The sequence below is a fragment of the Barbus barbus genome (genome assembly GCF_936440315.1).
Source record: "Barbus barbus genome assembly, chromosome: 10".
NCBI classification, from domain to species: Eukaryota; Metazoa; Chordata; class Actinopteri; order Cypriniformes; family Cyprinidae; genus Barbus; species Barbus barbus.
Genome location: NC_136738.1, coordinates 28,806,033 through 28,823,487, shown reverse-complemented (window position 1 = coordinate 28,823,487; position 17,455 = coordinate 28,806,033). Strand labels below are relative to the sequence as shown.

The following is a 17,455-nucleotide window of genomic DNA, read 5'->3' as shown; positions in this document are numbered from 1 at the left end:
TATACGGGTGGTGCCTATCAGCAGAGCGATTGTAATCGTGCTCTTTTGTGTGCATGCTCTAGGTATATGTGAGCAAGCGCCTTTATCATGTCACATCCACGTTGCTTTTTGACGCGTTTCGTCTTGAATCTGCTGGAAAGCCGCTGAGCTTCGTGCACGAATCTGACGCTACAAAGTGCACGGAAGATCTCAGAGGAGCATATCTTCGATTTTGCATGGATTTGTGTTTTGCTCTGCGCTCTTGGCATCACTGCGTAAAAGACTAATCCTATTGCCGAGGGGGGGAAAAGGGCGCTGGCGCTGCGCCACGATCTGGCAAGTGCGCCTCCCTTCACCGCTGTTTGGCTTATTCATAGTTAGGGGTTTGGGTTTGGCTGTTTTTAAAAAGGCAAGCACTGCTGTGAAGTTGATCAGTCTGCTCAGAAAACTTCCAGAGGGGAAAGTGTTTTGGATTCGGAAAGTCCAGAATTTCAGTGCGCAACCAATTGCGCACAAACTGGACTATTGGAGAATACCCAAGTGAATCATTTTTATATATATATGTATATATATGTATATATTTATATAAAAATCCAGCGGATTCTTCTTCATCATCTGTTTTTCATCAAAGACTGATTTTATTTTCTCGTTTTTTAAGACACCCCAACCTGTGCTTTCACTTTGCATGCGGAGTTTTCACTCGAATCTGAGCCAAACGTTCATGCGCTCTCATATCTAGTTCTCGCTCTCTTTTTCTCATTTAAATCGGACCTCGTTCACTTTGAAACGAAGCATGGCTCTTTTTGTGCTGGGTACTTTTCTCACGGCGTTGTCCATCAGCGATGGCTCTTACGTGCCGTGCGAGCCGTGCGATCAGAAGGCGCTCTCCATGTGTCCTCCGGTCCCGGTGGGCTGTCAGCTGGTGAAGGAGCCCGGCTGCGGCTGCTGCTTGACTTGCGCTCTGGCGGAGGGGCAGGCGTGCGGGGTGTACACCGGTACATGCACACACGGACTGCGCTGCCTGCCGCGCAACGGCGAGGAGAAGCCGCTTCACGCCCTGCTGCACGGCAGGGGAGTGTGCACGAACGAGAAGGGATACAAACCACCGCACCCACCCATTGGTAAGTTGACTGGAAAGCAGTGTGCCTTTGTTGCACGGAAGCATTGTTGCGTTGAGATCGTGTGTCTGGTGGGAACTTTGTGGCTTGCGCTGATCCAGTTTTATGGCGTGCGCATGTTTCTGCATGAGCTTTTCTGTGTTGTGGCCGGGTTGCGCTGCTCAGTGCTGTTTTCCATCATATTCCAGCGCTGGAGATTTCTAGGATTAGTGAAGCCTGTTTATGTTTCATCCAAAGCCAATTATTAACAAAACGGTTTCCATCTTCACGCTGCAAAGGCACTTATACAAAAAGTACCGTGGTGGTACCGCGTTTTCTGGAAATGTACCATGGTATTTTTGGACCCAACTATGATGTTAATGCCATTCCAGTACTACTGTATCATCATCAGATCCGTTCAAATTTGAGCATTATAAAAAGAGAATAGAATAGTTGTATTATAGTCAAAAATCAATTTGCGTTTTTTTTTTTTATTGGCATGGTATAATTGGGACTACCATTGCATTTTGGACATATACCATGGTACTACCATGTTTTTTACCATTTACCATAGTAGTATCATAGTATTGTTTGAAAGTTCCCATTTAATGGCATCACTGTGCCAAGTCACAGCCACTGTACTTTTTTTAAGTGATATATCAATGTACCATGGTACTGCCATGTGATACCATCACTGTACCATTTTTATACTGAAGCTGCATATAAAGTATTATATAATGCATTTACATAGAAATTATGTGCAGTGAAATGTGCAGATTCTGCAGAACTGCATAATGAGTAAAGACGCCTCGAGATGCATAACTCCATACACACTTGCTTTGTGTTTAGTTATGGTTTGATTTGGCAATGGCATTTGTTTGGTGCTCTATTGACGTTGGGGACTCCTCCATTGTTATGATCACACCTCTCATCATTGTACGGTGTACCCACGCCTCATGATATTCTTGATTGAGATTCTAGGTTGCTCTGAATTTAGGTCCAAGTCTGTGGGTGGTGTTGAGGGTCGAATTACCGTTCAAAGATTAAATCCTAGGGGAGGAGGGTAGCCACAGTGTTTCTACAAGCCAACCTATTTGCAAAAATCACACGTTTGCGAAGTGTAATCGTGCACGGCATGCATAATTATTTACAATTACGCATTTGCCAGATGCTTTTATTCAGTGCACTCAATTCATGCTTTCATCAGGAGTCAAACCCCTAACCTTGGCGTTTTTAGTGCAGTGCTCTACCAGTTGAGCCACATGAAAAAAAATTGCATGCTGGGTTACAGAACTATGTCTTTTAGACTACAGCAATGCTTTATCCAACAACACAACACATATAAAACAGATGAGGTTGAATTCAGTCGTGGGCTTTCACTACGACCGTTTGTACACAAATACAACCCCCTCACACACAGGTGCACATCAGAAACCTGTTTGTCTCTATCTGAAGTCCTCTGATGAGTGCGGTTGCTGGTTTACCCCTTCTGTGATTGCAGTGGGCACAGTCGAGCCCTTGTGATTCAGCAGAATGTCTGTGGAGCCGATCTATCAAGAGCTGTTTGTCAAGCATGGGGATGAATTTAGAGGGACGCTTCTAGTCTCCCGTGGTATTCGGTTTCAGCCTGGTTTTACTAGCTGGGCAGGACAGACAGAGAAGGGGAGAGAGCGAAAGAGAGAGAGGGAGAGAGGTCAAACGTCCTTGCCCGCATTAGGATTCAGAGCCTTTTGGCCCTGTGTCTTCTCGATCCATTTTTATTCCCCCAGCACGCCTTAGTTTCACAGTTGTGCAAACATAAAATTGAAATACAAGTTGAAAATGGAATCATGTCTCACTCACGTGAATAGTGTCATACCTTCATGGTCTTGAATGCTGGCGCTCACGGTTTAAAGATTCAGTGTTCAGAGCCAAGTACAATAGGCGACACCAGATTGTCATTTAGCTCCAGGATTGATCACAAGGGAGACTTTCTGTTCGGACATGCCATGTGGAACTTGGATGCAGCTGCCAACAGATATGTCTACAGGCATCTTGCCCAAAAGAACTGCATGCTGCGTTGGGAACGACTGCAGGTCTGAATCTAAGAGTGTGCAAGTAAACCATCGTAAATAAATGGGCCGAAAGCAATTGGCTGTTGTATTCGGTTACTTCGTTACCGCTGATATATGCGCTTTGTTTACCCACTAGAGACGTAGCCATAACTAAACAACGATTACAAGGGAATGGAACGCAGTTGTTCTTCTATTGCCTGTCTGTCATCTCATTTTTATATTGTGCCACAGGCCAAACTCACAGAAACGTATACTTGCTTGCAACATCAGACTGAGACTGAAAGATATACGGCTCGCTTCACTGAATAACAGCTGAATAGATCTCTTGCACTTTTTGAAAGTGATGCCCAGCTTTTTGAAATCTACATTACAGAATACTTTCTCCTCTGTTTTAACCATAATCCCAATAGTACTCGTATATCAAGTGCCCAGTCATCCTTTCAGAGGTATGCAAGTAGGGAACCTATTTGGCACGCTTAAATGACTTTTTCCAGTAAAGTTTAACAGCAATCTGTCCAGCGTGTATTTGTCACTGGCACCTGGAAAGCTAGCGAGTGAGTAACAGCTGTGAAGAAAATCAGCTCACACAGTAGTCTCGTCTCTGTCAGAAACGTGATTCCTGGGCAGCGACATCCTCACGCTGGGCCCTGCTTAAATAGGAACACATGTCAGGCTGACCAAAACAGCGAATAGACAAAACCAATCTATTTAATCTATTGGTTTACTGCTCACGTTTAGAAAATGTAAGCAGACAGCAGGGTTGTAACCATGTGGTTGAGCAGAAGACACCAACCTGTTGAAACCTCCTGTCATGTGCTTCGGGGCGATGGAGGGGGAGCCGCAGTGTCACATTTCTTCAGGGAAGGACAACAAAAGGTGCCTAATTTCTTCGCCTGCAGCATAGGTTCAGATGTGGTTCCAAAGCGCTGCCTCAAATTTTGTGCCCTGCAGGATTCTCAGGAGGACAGCTAAGATACAGCACAAGACAAAATCGTTATTTCTGTTACAGTTATTACATTTAGTTGTTGAGGATCATGGGAAAGGCGGTGTGGTGACCGAATTTGGCCAGCTTAGGGTGGCTGATTCATTCGAAAATGACTGGTAAAGCTCATTCTCTGAGCCACACACACGCATAACAAGTCTACTTTCTATTGCACTAAAAGCAGGCGAAATGACCAAAATCTTATTTTATGAGTAACTTTATATCACACTAACACAGTATATACTGTAGTTATTTTTGCTGTAAATTCAATTAAATAAATGGTTTACATATTACAATCATGCCGTAACACATAATTTTGGATAACCTAGAGAATTAAGTGCAAATAAAAGTTACTATTGGTTTTCTCTTCTTTTTTTGTTAGACGCAAATAAAATGATTATTGTGTCATATCAAATAGCACTCAAAATATGTACTATTACTTATTAGACATACTAAACAAGTAGTTATGACTCCTTGTGCAAATCAAAAATATATATTTCTGATCTCATTTGACTCTTTGTCTTGGTTTAGTTTTTTTGTAACTTGATAGACGCAAACAAAATGAATATTCATAATAAATCATAAAAAGCACATTAAAATAACACTCAAAATCTTACTTGACATAAAAACAGCAGTTAAGATGCTAAATTCTCGCAACATAAACAATTTCTTCACATTACATTCCTTTATATAAAAAAGTCCTGATGTTGTTTAGGGACACATCTTGCTTCGTATTTTCACATTACTGCTTGTTTTTCTTCTTCTCATGTGTAAATAATGTAAAGCAGTCCTGCCCACTGATAGCCATGCAAATATATCTACCATGTTTTAACTCGTACAGTATAGCAAAATCACTGGTTGACACAGTTTTACCATCGTATCACCAAGGCGTAACTCCTATAGTTTAAAACTGTTTAAAATCTTCAATATATCCCATCCTTCATTTCGGAAATTCCTAATAATGTTTCAAATTAGGCTTTTATTCACTTTTTCTTCAGAAATAATTACATACCACCTACAAATGATTATATACAATCTTAACAGTAATTATAAAGATTGATGTGGTTTGGATGGCTAAAGTTTGCTTGGGAAAAAAAAAAGATATTGCCTAGTTTAGAAGTTCAGATTAGAAGTTTAGAGGAGGAAAGATTGTAGCTAGATACTCTTGGTGGAAAGATGCCTTGAGCTTACAGACAGTATCGCTCTCTTGCCATTGTCTGAGCTAATTGAAATCAGCAACTGGGAGTGATCCATGGATGTCCTGAAGAGCACCTCCTGAGTTCATGTTTCGGAGTGTTGATGACATGAGACACGGTCAGGCGATGAAGAGGTGCGCACATGTGCTTTCAGCCTGAAGGGCATCGATAGGTGTCATCACTTTGCATTGTCCTGAATTACAGGGAACTTGTTTGAAATAGTAAGTTGTATGATGGCTTTCTTGGTCGTAACCGATAGTGTATTGCAACATGGAAACTTTTATCCCAAATCAGCCAGGTCATGCTCTTAATGTTGCTTTGTAGTTTGCAATTACCCCGGTTTTAACTAGAATTAGTGCTCGGTCACATTCGTGGTGTTTTCTTAGTTTGTGCCATGCTTCTCTGCTACAGAGGCCCAAACATGTTGTGGACACGGTCCAGGCTTTAAATATTTAGCAGTGGATCCTTGCCAGGGATGCCATGGTCGGTCTGTGACAAATGATTGCAAGACAAAGCAGAACAGCCTGCTTCAAGAACGACTTTCAAAGGCGAGCTAGTCTGAATATTTAACAATAGCAAGACCTAATTCCAACCGTGCATGCTAATAAGACACTAAATCACGTGAGCTTTAAGAAGCATTTCTTGGCTTGTTTGGCAGCAGGTTCTTAAAAAGAAAAAAAAAAGAATCATACAAGGTGACAACGCAACTCAAAAGGAGATCTGCTTTCATCATTAGCCCCCAAGCTGTAAGAAAGCGTGGATATTCATGAAGTATAATTGCCCAGCGCATGTGTAAATTATTAAACAGAGCCCTATCAGATGCATCTCCTTTGGCCAAGCTCGGGTCCCTTTATCTTAATGAAAAGTTTTGCAAGACCAAGAGGAGAGACACCAATACCTCTTCTGCATTCTTTCCAAAGCTAATTTGAATAGACAGGCTGCACGTGATACGTCTGGTTTGGCCGGGCTCCAGGTTCTTGGCTGTGTGTCAGATGTTAAACACAGACCCGCTAAAACTTTACAAGCTGGGTACCACGAGCATGGAAAAAGTGATTTTGGTCCTCACTCCGAAAAGCCTACAACAGAAAAGATGAATTTAGTGGTTTGTAAAGTCTTTGCATTGTTGATTGCACAAACACGATGCATTTGTGCCACGCATGAGGAGGAAAAATCACAAAAACAGCCATAAGGAATTGTGCCAACCCAGTCATCCTGTGCCCTCCCATTTGAAGTGTACATTTCCAAGCCATGTAAATCTCCCTCTAGGCAAACATCCTTACGACATTGGGCTTCAGGAGCCCAAACCTGCAGGGAAATCTGTACAGAAATTTCAGTCTGCCAAGTCATGAGTTGCGGGATTGATTTCAAAGAGACAGCACCATGCTCTGATTGTAACTTCATAAGCCAGGAAACCAATTCCTGTAATGACCAGGCACCCGCCCCATGCGTCTCCAGGTCAGACAGACTCTTTCACCACCGGGCCGCTCCAGAACACCCTGCCCCAGTCCACAGCAATGTGAAGCACTGGAGCTCAGGGGGACTGTGAGGGCAGTTATCTCAATCATTTCTGCTGGCTGCCTCAGCTGTCTGATAATGCCCTCTTGGCTGTATGCACAAAAATACTTGGCAACCCAATAGCATCGATGTTCAGGCCTGACTCTGTATGTCCATTTCCATTCTGTCTGATTCTCGAATCTTGAAGACACTCTAAGATGCAATAGCAACAATAATATACACAATATATCTATTTAATATCAGTCTAAACACATTATTCTGTGCTGATCCCTTATCCAAATATTTATAAATTAAATATTTTCCAAATGCATGAACAATTTACCAAGTAATATTGCTTATTTGCATACTAAATGGCATAAACTGTGTTATGGCTCCAAGCAGTGCTATTTTAGTGTTATAAATTCCTTTTCATTTAAACTTTGAAGTTAAAAGTTTTATTAGATTTATTTTTTTCTTGTTTTGAGACATTTTTATGTTATGTTAGAACATCAAGTTAGCTAAGTGAAAACAAGAAAAGTTTCCTTGGCAACTAGCTTAAAATATGTTTACTTTTTTATTTTATTTTATTTCAAATAACAAAAGTGTTTATAGTTTTAGTTTTAGTTAACTATAATAATTCTGTTGCCATGCAAGCTGGTGCATTAATATAAAAAGTGCAAAAACAGGTGTGCATTTGTCAGCGTTTCACAATTATTTCACAATTATGTCCCAGTTTATAATAGGGATATACAGTAAATGGATTTAATGCATAATGCATTTCATGCCAGCATTAGATCTGAAAGGAAACAATATTATATTTAAGCTTTATTTTTTCATGCAATAAACCACAATCCTAAACAAATAAACAAAAGCAATAACTCCTATTAAAATGCCATTTTGTATTACAAATTTGATGAATAATAATTTATCAGATGATTTTTGTTGGTTTGAATGGCTAAATGTCAATGCAATTATATATCCTGACTTTGTATGCTCAGTGTTAATGACCTGTTAATCTCCTCTGGATGTACTATGTTTGGCTTCTCCCTGCATGGTTCAAGTGTTCAGTTTTATGAAGCTTTGGCTTTGTCCAACAGTATTTGACTTCATTGGAAAGACGGTTTATAAGTACAGGCATGTATCCTGTGGAGTTTTACCGTCAAACTATATGTACTTGAATTACTTGTTCTGTAATATCTTCACATTTTTCCCGGACACATGTCGACAGTTACTACCCACCTAGCATTAGATTCATGCAGAAGAACATTGTGGTTGTCATGGTGTTATGGTTATTGAGACTTCAAAGTTCTTCAGGTATGTCTCTGAGCTGTTAAGGATCCTTTGAAAAGCTGTTTCTGTTCTCACTCCCAAATCCCGTAGTCATGCCCATTCCCTACAATGAAATCAACAGAATTATTCAGCAGTATAAAACAGAAGTCCATTCAATGTTTAGGTTGTACACCTAAATGCATTTTTGGAAAAATCACACCAGAATGAGATATTAGATTTTTAACCCAATTGGATGTTTAGTCAGGCATAGCCAAGTGTTTCAACCTGGGATAGGTTGGGTTGGGGGTGGTCATCAGCTGTCGATCCTGCCACCACCCTCTGTAAACAAATGCATAGGAAACATTTGGTGGAAAAAACAGTTGCTTTCATGTTTACGCTCTCGAAACTCATTAGCAGCTAGAATGTGTAAATATCTTAAAGCCTTTGGGGAGGTTTTTATAAGAGATTTCTCAGGTTTTATTAGTCAAATTTAATTTTGAATTGTTGAAGTCAGATGTAGGACATTGAGATCATTCCTGGTGTTTGCAAAGGCAAAATAACTATTGCTTTATTGTGCTAATGCATTCAGTTTTGCCTGGCGTGCAACTGCAAACAACCTAAAATACACCATTTAACATCGTCTAACAATCGACTTCATTACGCGTCACTTTGTTTGTTGTTAGGACGACAAAAAGATTTAAAAGTTACATTTTTAGGCTGGTCTCCCTCGGCCAATCAAATTCATACATCGTTGGTATTGTATGAATGATACCTCAAATTGTGTGGCTTATTGAGGTGTGCTAATGCATTCAGTTTTGACCTAGTGGAGGGAAAAAAATAACTTTAAAGAACTTGATAAATCTAGAGACATGAATATAATAGAGAATAATAGAGATTCAAAACACCATATCAACACCCTGGCAACCACTTTAACATCATGCTGATGATTTTGCACTGGCACTCACATTTACATGCAGTAAAAATCTAGTTAATGCTTATCATTTGATTCTCTTTGTCTTAGATCGCGAATCAATAGAGCATGATGATACAGTGAAGCCAGACACGACTGAAGACCAGATTCCTAAAATTCCCCTTTACCCCAAACCAGACGTAATCAACAAGAAGCATGCTGCCGTGCGCAAGGACAAGAAGAAACAACAGGAGAAGCATCGGTCACTGGGGTCGATGGACTACTCCCCCCTTCCCATCGACAAGCATGAGCCTGAATTTGTAAGTTGTGTGACGCAGCAGCTGCAGTAAAATGATAGCTAGGCGTTAAATGCTGAGGTGATGATGTAACTCACCATGTGTTCGTCTGACACAGGGTCCCTGCAGAAGGAAGCTGGATGGAATCATTCAAAGTATGAAAGACACGTCCCGCGTCATGGCTCTTTCCCTCTACCTGCCTAACTGTGACAAGAAGGGCTTCTTCAAGCGCAAACAGGTAAGACTCTTGTTACTTTTATGGTGTAATATTAACATATGATGAACTTTTTTATTGTTGATTAACACTGTCAGTCGATGTTAACTCATGAAAATAGTTCCAGACAGAACCGTTGCGTAACACAATGGTTTTCCTTTGGTGAATGAATCTGCATTTATAATTGCTGAGTGATTCAGTAACTCACTCGCTTTTTGAACAAATCGGTTCAGTCAGTGATTCGAATGACTCACTTAAAAAGACCACCGCTGTCGCCACCTATTGGTGTATCGATGTAGTATACATATAGAGTCACATAAAGATCCCACCACTAATACATAGATTGTCAGCCTGTCTGGAACAAACACAGCCAAAAAAAAAAAAAAATGTATTGATTAAGGACAAGAACTAACTGAAAATATTATTAACCATGTCCAGAGAACTATACTAATCCAGAGAAGTCCAGAGAATACTTTACTAATCAAAGGTACATTTTACAACCTAACATTTATGTCATTATCTCTTATATCACATTTGATTTTTTTTTCTTTTTATTTGGGACTCCATGAACTGAATCCAAGTGATTATTGAACAAATTTGTAAAATATTATGAACGTGACCATAAATCATTTGAATTCTATATTGATGCACGGATTTCAACACAAGTTACAAGTAAAACTTAATCATTTTGTAGCCAAACATTTAATATTTAACAACTCAACTGTTTTATGACAGAAATGTTAAATGGCTAACAATAATATCCACTGATGCAAACTACTCTTTTTTGTCAAATGTCACCTTTTTTAATTTTGAAAATACATGATTCATGTCATTTATAACTAAATGTGATGAGATGAAACATGAACAGAGACATTTTCTGCATATTCTAGGTCTTTTCTTTTTTGCTGTTCTTTATTGCCTTAAATACCTGTACATCCTTTAATTCTTTGATTAATCAATAAATAAAAAAGACCATTGCTAACCCTATTGTAGTTTAGTTTGCTAACCCTATTTAGCAGTAATAATGTTTTATTAACTAGTCTAAATTTAAACAATTAGCTGACTAACTGAGTTTGAAGATAATACTAATCCTTAGTATTTACACTGTTCAAAACTGAACTAAATCAACAGAGTCCTCTACATAGGAATTGCTAAGTTTCTTTTTCAAATTACATCACAAAAAATATTGGTTAGACTTTATTTTAAGGTGTCATTGTTACGGAGCTATTATAATACATTTAAGTACTGAGTAATATTAATTAACTACATGTACTTACTATATGGTTAGGGTTTGGCTTAGGGTTACTTGCAAGTAATTATGTATAATTAATTGTTATTATAATAGTAAGTACATGTAACGTGTGTAACAAGGACACCTTAAAATTACCGAAATATTTTATGACAGCATACCATCCGGTCCTAGTTGAGGCATTTCTTTTGAGTTGAGCTTGCAGTTTTATGACCCTTTGTCCCTTATCCACCCTGCAGTGCAAGCCCTCCCGTGGCCGGAAACGAGGCATCTGCTGGTGCGTGGACAAATACGGCGTGCAGCTGCCCGGCACTGACTACAGCGGTGGTAACATCCAGTGCAAGGATTTAGAGAACAGCAACAACAACGAGTGAGAATCGACCCACCCTGATCACCAGACCTAGGGCCCACCTCCTTGTCCTGTCCCACCAGTCTACCCGCCAGTCACTTTGAGATTTTGATGCAAAACGACAAAGAAACACAACAGCTATTACAAATACGAACAATCAGACTAAAAAGAAAATGTTAAAGTGAGATAATCCACAGGAATCGTTTTGACTGAGCATTCATCTCTATCTCACTGGACTCAGCCAATCAGAGGAGCCCCCTGCTAGAGCTGAGTCCCGGCAACAACAATTAAAAAATTGCTAAAAAAATATATATACAAACAATTATATATTTTTATAGAAGCTGAGGTTTGAGCACCATACTGTTTTGTTTAAAGTTAACATAAAACTAAAAAAACTACAAAAAAAAAAATAATATATGGCATGTTGAATATTAACAGGGCTATCTTGGTGTTTTACATCTTTTGCTGTCAAGGTATCAAAGGAGATAGCAGGAACTTTTACTATTTGAAAAAAACGTGTTGTTTTCCAAAAGAAATGAAAGAAAGGAAAACACATGGTAGAGATCTTCTGATACAGTCATCTCTATCTGGCTTTTTTTGGTCCTGTCAGAGCACTTATTCATTGGGGAACCTGCTTGGAAATGTGTAACTTCACCAAGTTCAGTGTATGCATTGTGAGCAATGAAATACGGCGATAGCTTTCAAAAAGAGAATGGTTTTTTTTTTCTTTGTGGCATATCCCTCCCAGAACGTAGTGAAAACCAAGATCCCATTAGACAAATCTGTTTCAGTGGCTCTAGACTTTGTAGCTTACCTAACATGCCAACCGTGCCTATGTAAACAGACGCTGCCACGCAGAATTACACGGGGTCCCGAACAAAAAAAAAAAAACATCCACACAGAATCAATCAGTGCCCACGCCTAGAAAAGAAAAGGCCACTCTGGAATAGTTTCGTATCAGATATTGTGGCATCTGGGCAGAGTTAAAATCGAGACAGATGCTGTAACCCTTAAACGCTCCCAGCATTTGCGTTTGAACTTTGACGGACGTTCACCGTGCAGAGCGGTAGTTTCTTTCTGTCTGTAATATTTTGTTTTTCTTTTCTGAACAACTTTTGTTATATGCTGTCTCCTTTGACTTCATGGAGGTAATGACAGTCCACTTATGAGCCATGTTCCTTGACCATGCGGTTTCACTGAAATAGGTGCAACCTTGGTATATTACGTTTAACTCTAGATTATTGAATGTGTTTTCTTTTTTTTTTTTGTTATCCTTAACAAACAACCACAACCATCAGGTGCTCGGCAGAGGAGTGTTAGCATTATCAATTTGCATATTTCCATCTGACCTGTCACAATGACAACTTGCTCATTTGAATGCAGGTCGGACCACTTTCTAAGCTCCGCCCACTTTGACTGTTCACCAATAGGTAATAGCTCTTTTGGTCAGCACGATGACATGCTTCATTTGTATTCCTGTATTTCATCTGTGTTATTAACCGAGGTGGAAACAGAAGGTGTGTTTCACAACAGCGTCGTTCAATGTGAGTTTCTGTGTGCGAGTCTCAGTGCCTTCCTACATGCAAATACATTTGAATGGTGACGTGAATGTTACACAATAGCCAAGGGGAACGAAACAACCTTTTTATATTGACGAAGGACCTCAGTTGCGTTCAAATACAGCATCAGATTAGATATGAAATCCGTTACACTACATTGTATGTCAAGCAGCTATCAGAAATCGCTCCCTGCGCCGAGGCTAATATAGGGAGAGACTGTAGTCCAGCTAGCGCTAGCTCATTTACTGTTATTTCTCTTACGAATAAGCTGACGATTGATTTGACGGAGACTGCAAATGTGTGTAATTGCTGACGAGAGTATTTTCAATCAAGCTATACATCACACAGGGATACTCACCGGTCGGCTCTTGAAGAGTGAGTGAAGCCATTTCCCTGCCACAATGGATCCGTCCGGATCTTATTTCAGGGCCCGAATGATCATAGTTTCACTGCTGGGAGGGAGATGAAAAAATAGTGGCTAACACCGTACCCTGTAGGGCTGCACCTCTCCAGATCACGCAAGTACCCATCATAACCGGGCCCGGACGGAATCCATGCATCTGCGTTTTCCGTATTTTAGGCGTGGAGCTTTGAGAGGTTTTTTTTGAGAGGCATTCCGATTTGGCGAATTCCACGCACGAAAATTCCGTGTGGGCCTGGCTGTGATTTGAAATAACCACGGGTCCGCAGAATGTAACCGTTGCATGTCAAAAAAGAATTGCGAATGACAATTGGCTTTCGAATGGAAGGTGGCATGAAAACAGAAAGAGTGACTTCAGGGTGTGCGGGTTAACCAGACTTTTGCAGGTGTCTCGAGTACGTCGTGGAGGCCTAGTTGCCTCTGTTATTGCACAATTAGCCTCGTAGGTGTCAGTCACCACAGGGCAAAATCAGTAATCAGCGTTATCCAGGTCCTGATCCATGCCGAAAGCCCCCTCCTCCAAAAGCAGCTTGCACTTAATTCCTTACCTTGCCACGCATTTAATGCCGTCTCAAAGTGAATCTCAGTTCAGGTATAGGAGCAGGAGCAGGCCTCGGACAGATACCCTGCCTGAGTACCTTTGACAGGGGCTTTACAGCCCAAGCCTGAGACCCACATCATCATTCAGTGGGTTTACCAGTAACACAACTCTACCAATCAGTCTATTCTCAATCTACTCTTAATAGACTTTGCGTCTCAGTGATATCCGGGAAGAAGGAGAGCGGGTGAGAGCCTCAAGCGGTGATCTTGTGCTGGGCCTCCTTTCACAACACACAATACATACTGCAAAAATGGATTTCTTAATCAGTATTTGTGTCTCGTTTTCCAGTAAAGTAATCCGAACAACTTTAAGACTAGTTGAATTTACTTAAAAAGCAACATATCTTGAACAACATTTAGGGACATGTTTGCCCATAGGGTAAACAAAAATCAGCTTGGTGCAAAACTAAAATTCATGTAGCCTACTCATCTTTATGTTTCAAACCGGTTTGACTTGCTTTCTTCTGGAACACCAAAGGAGAAGGTTCATACAAGCTGCTCACTCCTATAGTGTCGGTCAAGCTCCAAAAGATGCACAGTAAAAGTCTGAAATTCTGAAATGCATTCAAATCTGTAGGAGAAGCTTTGTGTGACAAATGTAATTTGACTTAAGTTATTCATTCAAAACTTGGCTTGAAAATCTTGCTTGACAGCCATGGTCACAATTCGCTTTCATTGCATGGAAAAGTGCAGCTTGGATATCCTGCTCTGAATTTCTGTTCCATGGAAGAAAGAACATCAGTGAGTAAACAAATGCTAGAATTTTCCTATAATTCTTTGAAAACGAGTGTTGTCAAGTGATTTTGTTTTAAGAATGTCTAGAAATTTGTACTGAAAAACCAGACAAAAATACTAATTTTTGCAGTGCTTCACACTTCACAGTAGAATGTTTAGATGGACAGTCTCGGAATCTGATAAGCAGGCATGCATCGAGTCAAAAAAGTGTTTATCCGAAAACCATGAATGTTATAAGACGATGCACTATGGCTGAAAAACGTTTTACCTTGTTTCCCCAGGTCGTAGAATCCATCTGGGTGTCATTGTGAGAATGAGAAAGAAGTGTCATTAATGTGATTTTGATCCGTTCTGATTTGTAATTAGAGGTAACAGACTATCAATTGCCAGGACGCAGCATGTTGCTTTTGTGCTTATCTGCTTTCATCAGATTCCGAATCTCATACTTGGGTAGACAGCAGCGTTCATAACTCACACTGCAGTAGAAACGACAGGTTTTCTTTCTTTCTCTGAATGCATAACAGTTTTTTTTTTCATTTTTGCTTTTCTTTTTTTGTGGATGAGAAAAGACTTGATGATTGACCACCTAAATGTGGCTTAAACTGGCATGTGAAAAAGACCCATTAGTGGCTGGAGGACTCTAAAAATGTTCAGCATTTGGAACTCTTATTAAAAACCAATAGAAATGAAAATGAAAAAAAAAAAAACACCAAAAAAAAAAAAATTATTAAGAAAGTGAATATCACTGTGTAATATTTATTCAACTTGTAATTTATGTACTCTTTTAACCTTTGTCTTTTTTTTTTGTTATGACAAAGCATTTATTTAAATAAAGTTATGTATTCATTTAAGCTTGTGCAATAAATTTATTTGTACATGACATGAATTTGATCTTGTTTATGAGAACAATTTAAATAAAGATTTATCACTAGCCAAGGCAGTACCCACAGGACAGTTTCCCAGATGTCACATCATTATCACACACTGCATGCAAATATAGACAACAGATACTGTGGGATTCCAATGACCCAATAGACACACTATCTTGAAATGAGCATAACAGCATAACATAAGTATATACACTGCTTATTAATCCATCAGGTTGGCGGGAATGTTCCGGGTGCTATCGACAACAACAAATTTCAGCAATAACGACCTGATTTTGTAATAAAAAGCAACAGTAAAGCACTTCCGGTGGGCATACACACTTGAAAGCCACATTAATTAAAATGTGTTAGCATGAGACTAGTAATAGAATCACTTGATCTTATTTGTAAAGCTATTATCAATATTCTGTCATCAATGTCATGAAAATATTAAGCGTTAACTTTTGCATGATACACTTTCCAAATTTTATATTAAGTCGTTAAAACCACAAAGCAGCATAAATGGAAGTATAGGAATTATGTATTAACCGAAATTTCATCCTGGGATGCTTTTTAAACTATATTAAAAGGGTTCACAAACATGCTGTTCATATGATTTAATGCATAATCAGATCATCATTCACCTTCAAATGTAGTCATATCTCAAAAAGGACAATTTTGACATTTTTACAGCTCATACAATAAACATGCTTTTACTGCATAATGCATGCAGATGCTTTAACAAAAATACAATGTTCATGTTAAGTGCTTTACTGTAGAATGGTGTATGTATGTAATCATAAACATGATACACACACACACACACTATAGTCATATGGTCAGTCGAATGGGAATTTGTGACATGCACACATTGTTTGTCTGCTAATTCAATTGTCTTCATTGATAAATAAGGATTTTGGTGATTAACAGAGGAGCCCAGAGGAACTCTGCATTACAGGATACAGGTTTATTTTGGGTGAAGACTTACTGCATTTAAACTCTGCCCAGAGGCAAGGTACCTGGCTTTCCACAGAAGTCAAAGAGATTGCTCAGGAACAAGGAAGTAATTTACCAAGAGCCCCAACATCAAGGGGGGATCTCTGACCGGCAGAAAGGACCAACATCTCCATTCACAGTACATATAGATAATGTGGAGCGACGTTTTATCACAAAGCCCCAAGTTAGCACAACATTTCATTACTGCTTGGACTCGAGCATCAAGCCAAAAAGGCAAAAAGTGCCACTGATAAGAGCCTATATTGCAAAAGCTTCTGCCGATTCAATATGTGCATTTAATTTTAAAATGTGATGTGAAATAGGTCTTGGATATGGTTGGAGTGTGGCGAGACTTTAGTCGCCTCAAGATAATCACTAATGCAGACATACAGGTGAAGTTCTTCCTGGGATAACTCAGGTTTACAGACTCCAGATGTGACGGATCAGAGGTTTGTCCACAGTCAAGCAGCATTCATTTGTAAGAGCCTAGATCAAGTAAGGGGAAACGAAGCAGACCCGGAGAGGAACACGTGTCGGCGATTTGATTTAGGGCAGTGAACATGACGATTACTATAGCCTTCAAAGAAACTGACAACTGCATTTTAGACTTCAAAGCACTCACGTCTCTTTTATCACGCAATTAGCTGAACAACTAATGGCTCCATCTTATCACAACATGTGGCTCTCCACACCACGCTTTCGCCTCAGAACACAATGATTAGAGTTTAGCGTTTCATCCTCGGCCGGTCCCTGTGTGAGGTAGGCCACTCCTGTAATATTCTTGAGATTCGTTTACATTCTGCTTTCTGTTTTAAGGAAGGAATGCCAAAACAGATGTGATAAGCGCAGATCTACTTCTGTACATCATGGAAAGCTTAAGGTGAATCTCTTACTTAATCTCTTCTATAGATTGAATAAAATCAGAATCACGTGCACTGCCATGCACATGGCAGTGCACATGGTACAATAAGATGGCCCAATGTTTATACAGACAATATTAAGAAAAAAAATGTACAGAGCTGATGATTCTGATAATTTTAAAATTCCAAAATAATGATGATTACAAAATTTTTAAATTCCAAAATAACAAAAATTTCAGTAAGGGCTTATGATTCATGTGCATGGAAAACATTATCAAGACAACACAAAACTCAACAAAGAAATAATTTAAAAAAATGCATAAAGAAAC

General features: G+C 39.5%; 1 protein-coding gene across 2 annotated transcripts; it reads left to right on the top strand.

The window, feature by feature from the left end:
* The first annotated feature begins 376 nt into the window (after positions 1 to 376).
* Positions 377 to 15,282, top strand: LOC306875861 (insulin-like growth factor-binding protein 5). 2 transcript variants are annotated; one of them, XM_079426610.1, is made up of 4 exons: positions 377 to 1,100; positions 9,093 to 9,301; positions 9,396 to 9,515; positions 10,980 to 15,282. In XM_079426610.1, exons 1-4 carry the CDS (start codon positions 773 to 775, stop codon positions 11,112 to 11,114), a joined length of 792 nt encoding a protein of 263 aa, XP_079282736.1. In that variant the 5' UTR covers positions 377 to 772; the 3' UTR covers positions 11,115 to 15,282. The 2 variants fall into 2 exon arrangements, with proteins under 2 accessions (XP_079282736.1, XP_079282737.1); XM_079426611.1 differs by having other exon boundaries at positions 578 to 1,100; positions 9,180 to 9,301; positions 10,980 to 15,092.
* The last annotated feature ends 2,173 nt before the right edge of the window (positions 15,283 to 17,455 follow it).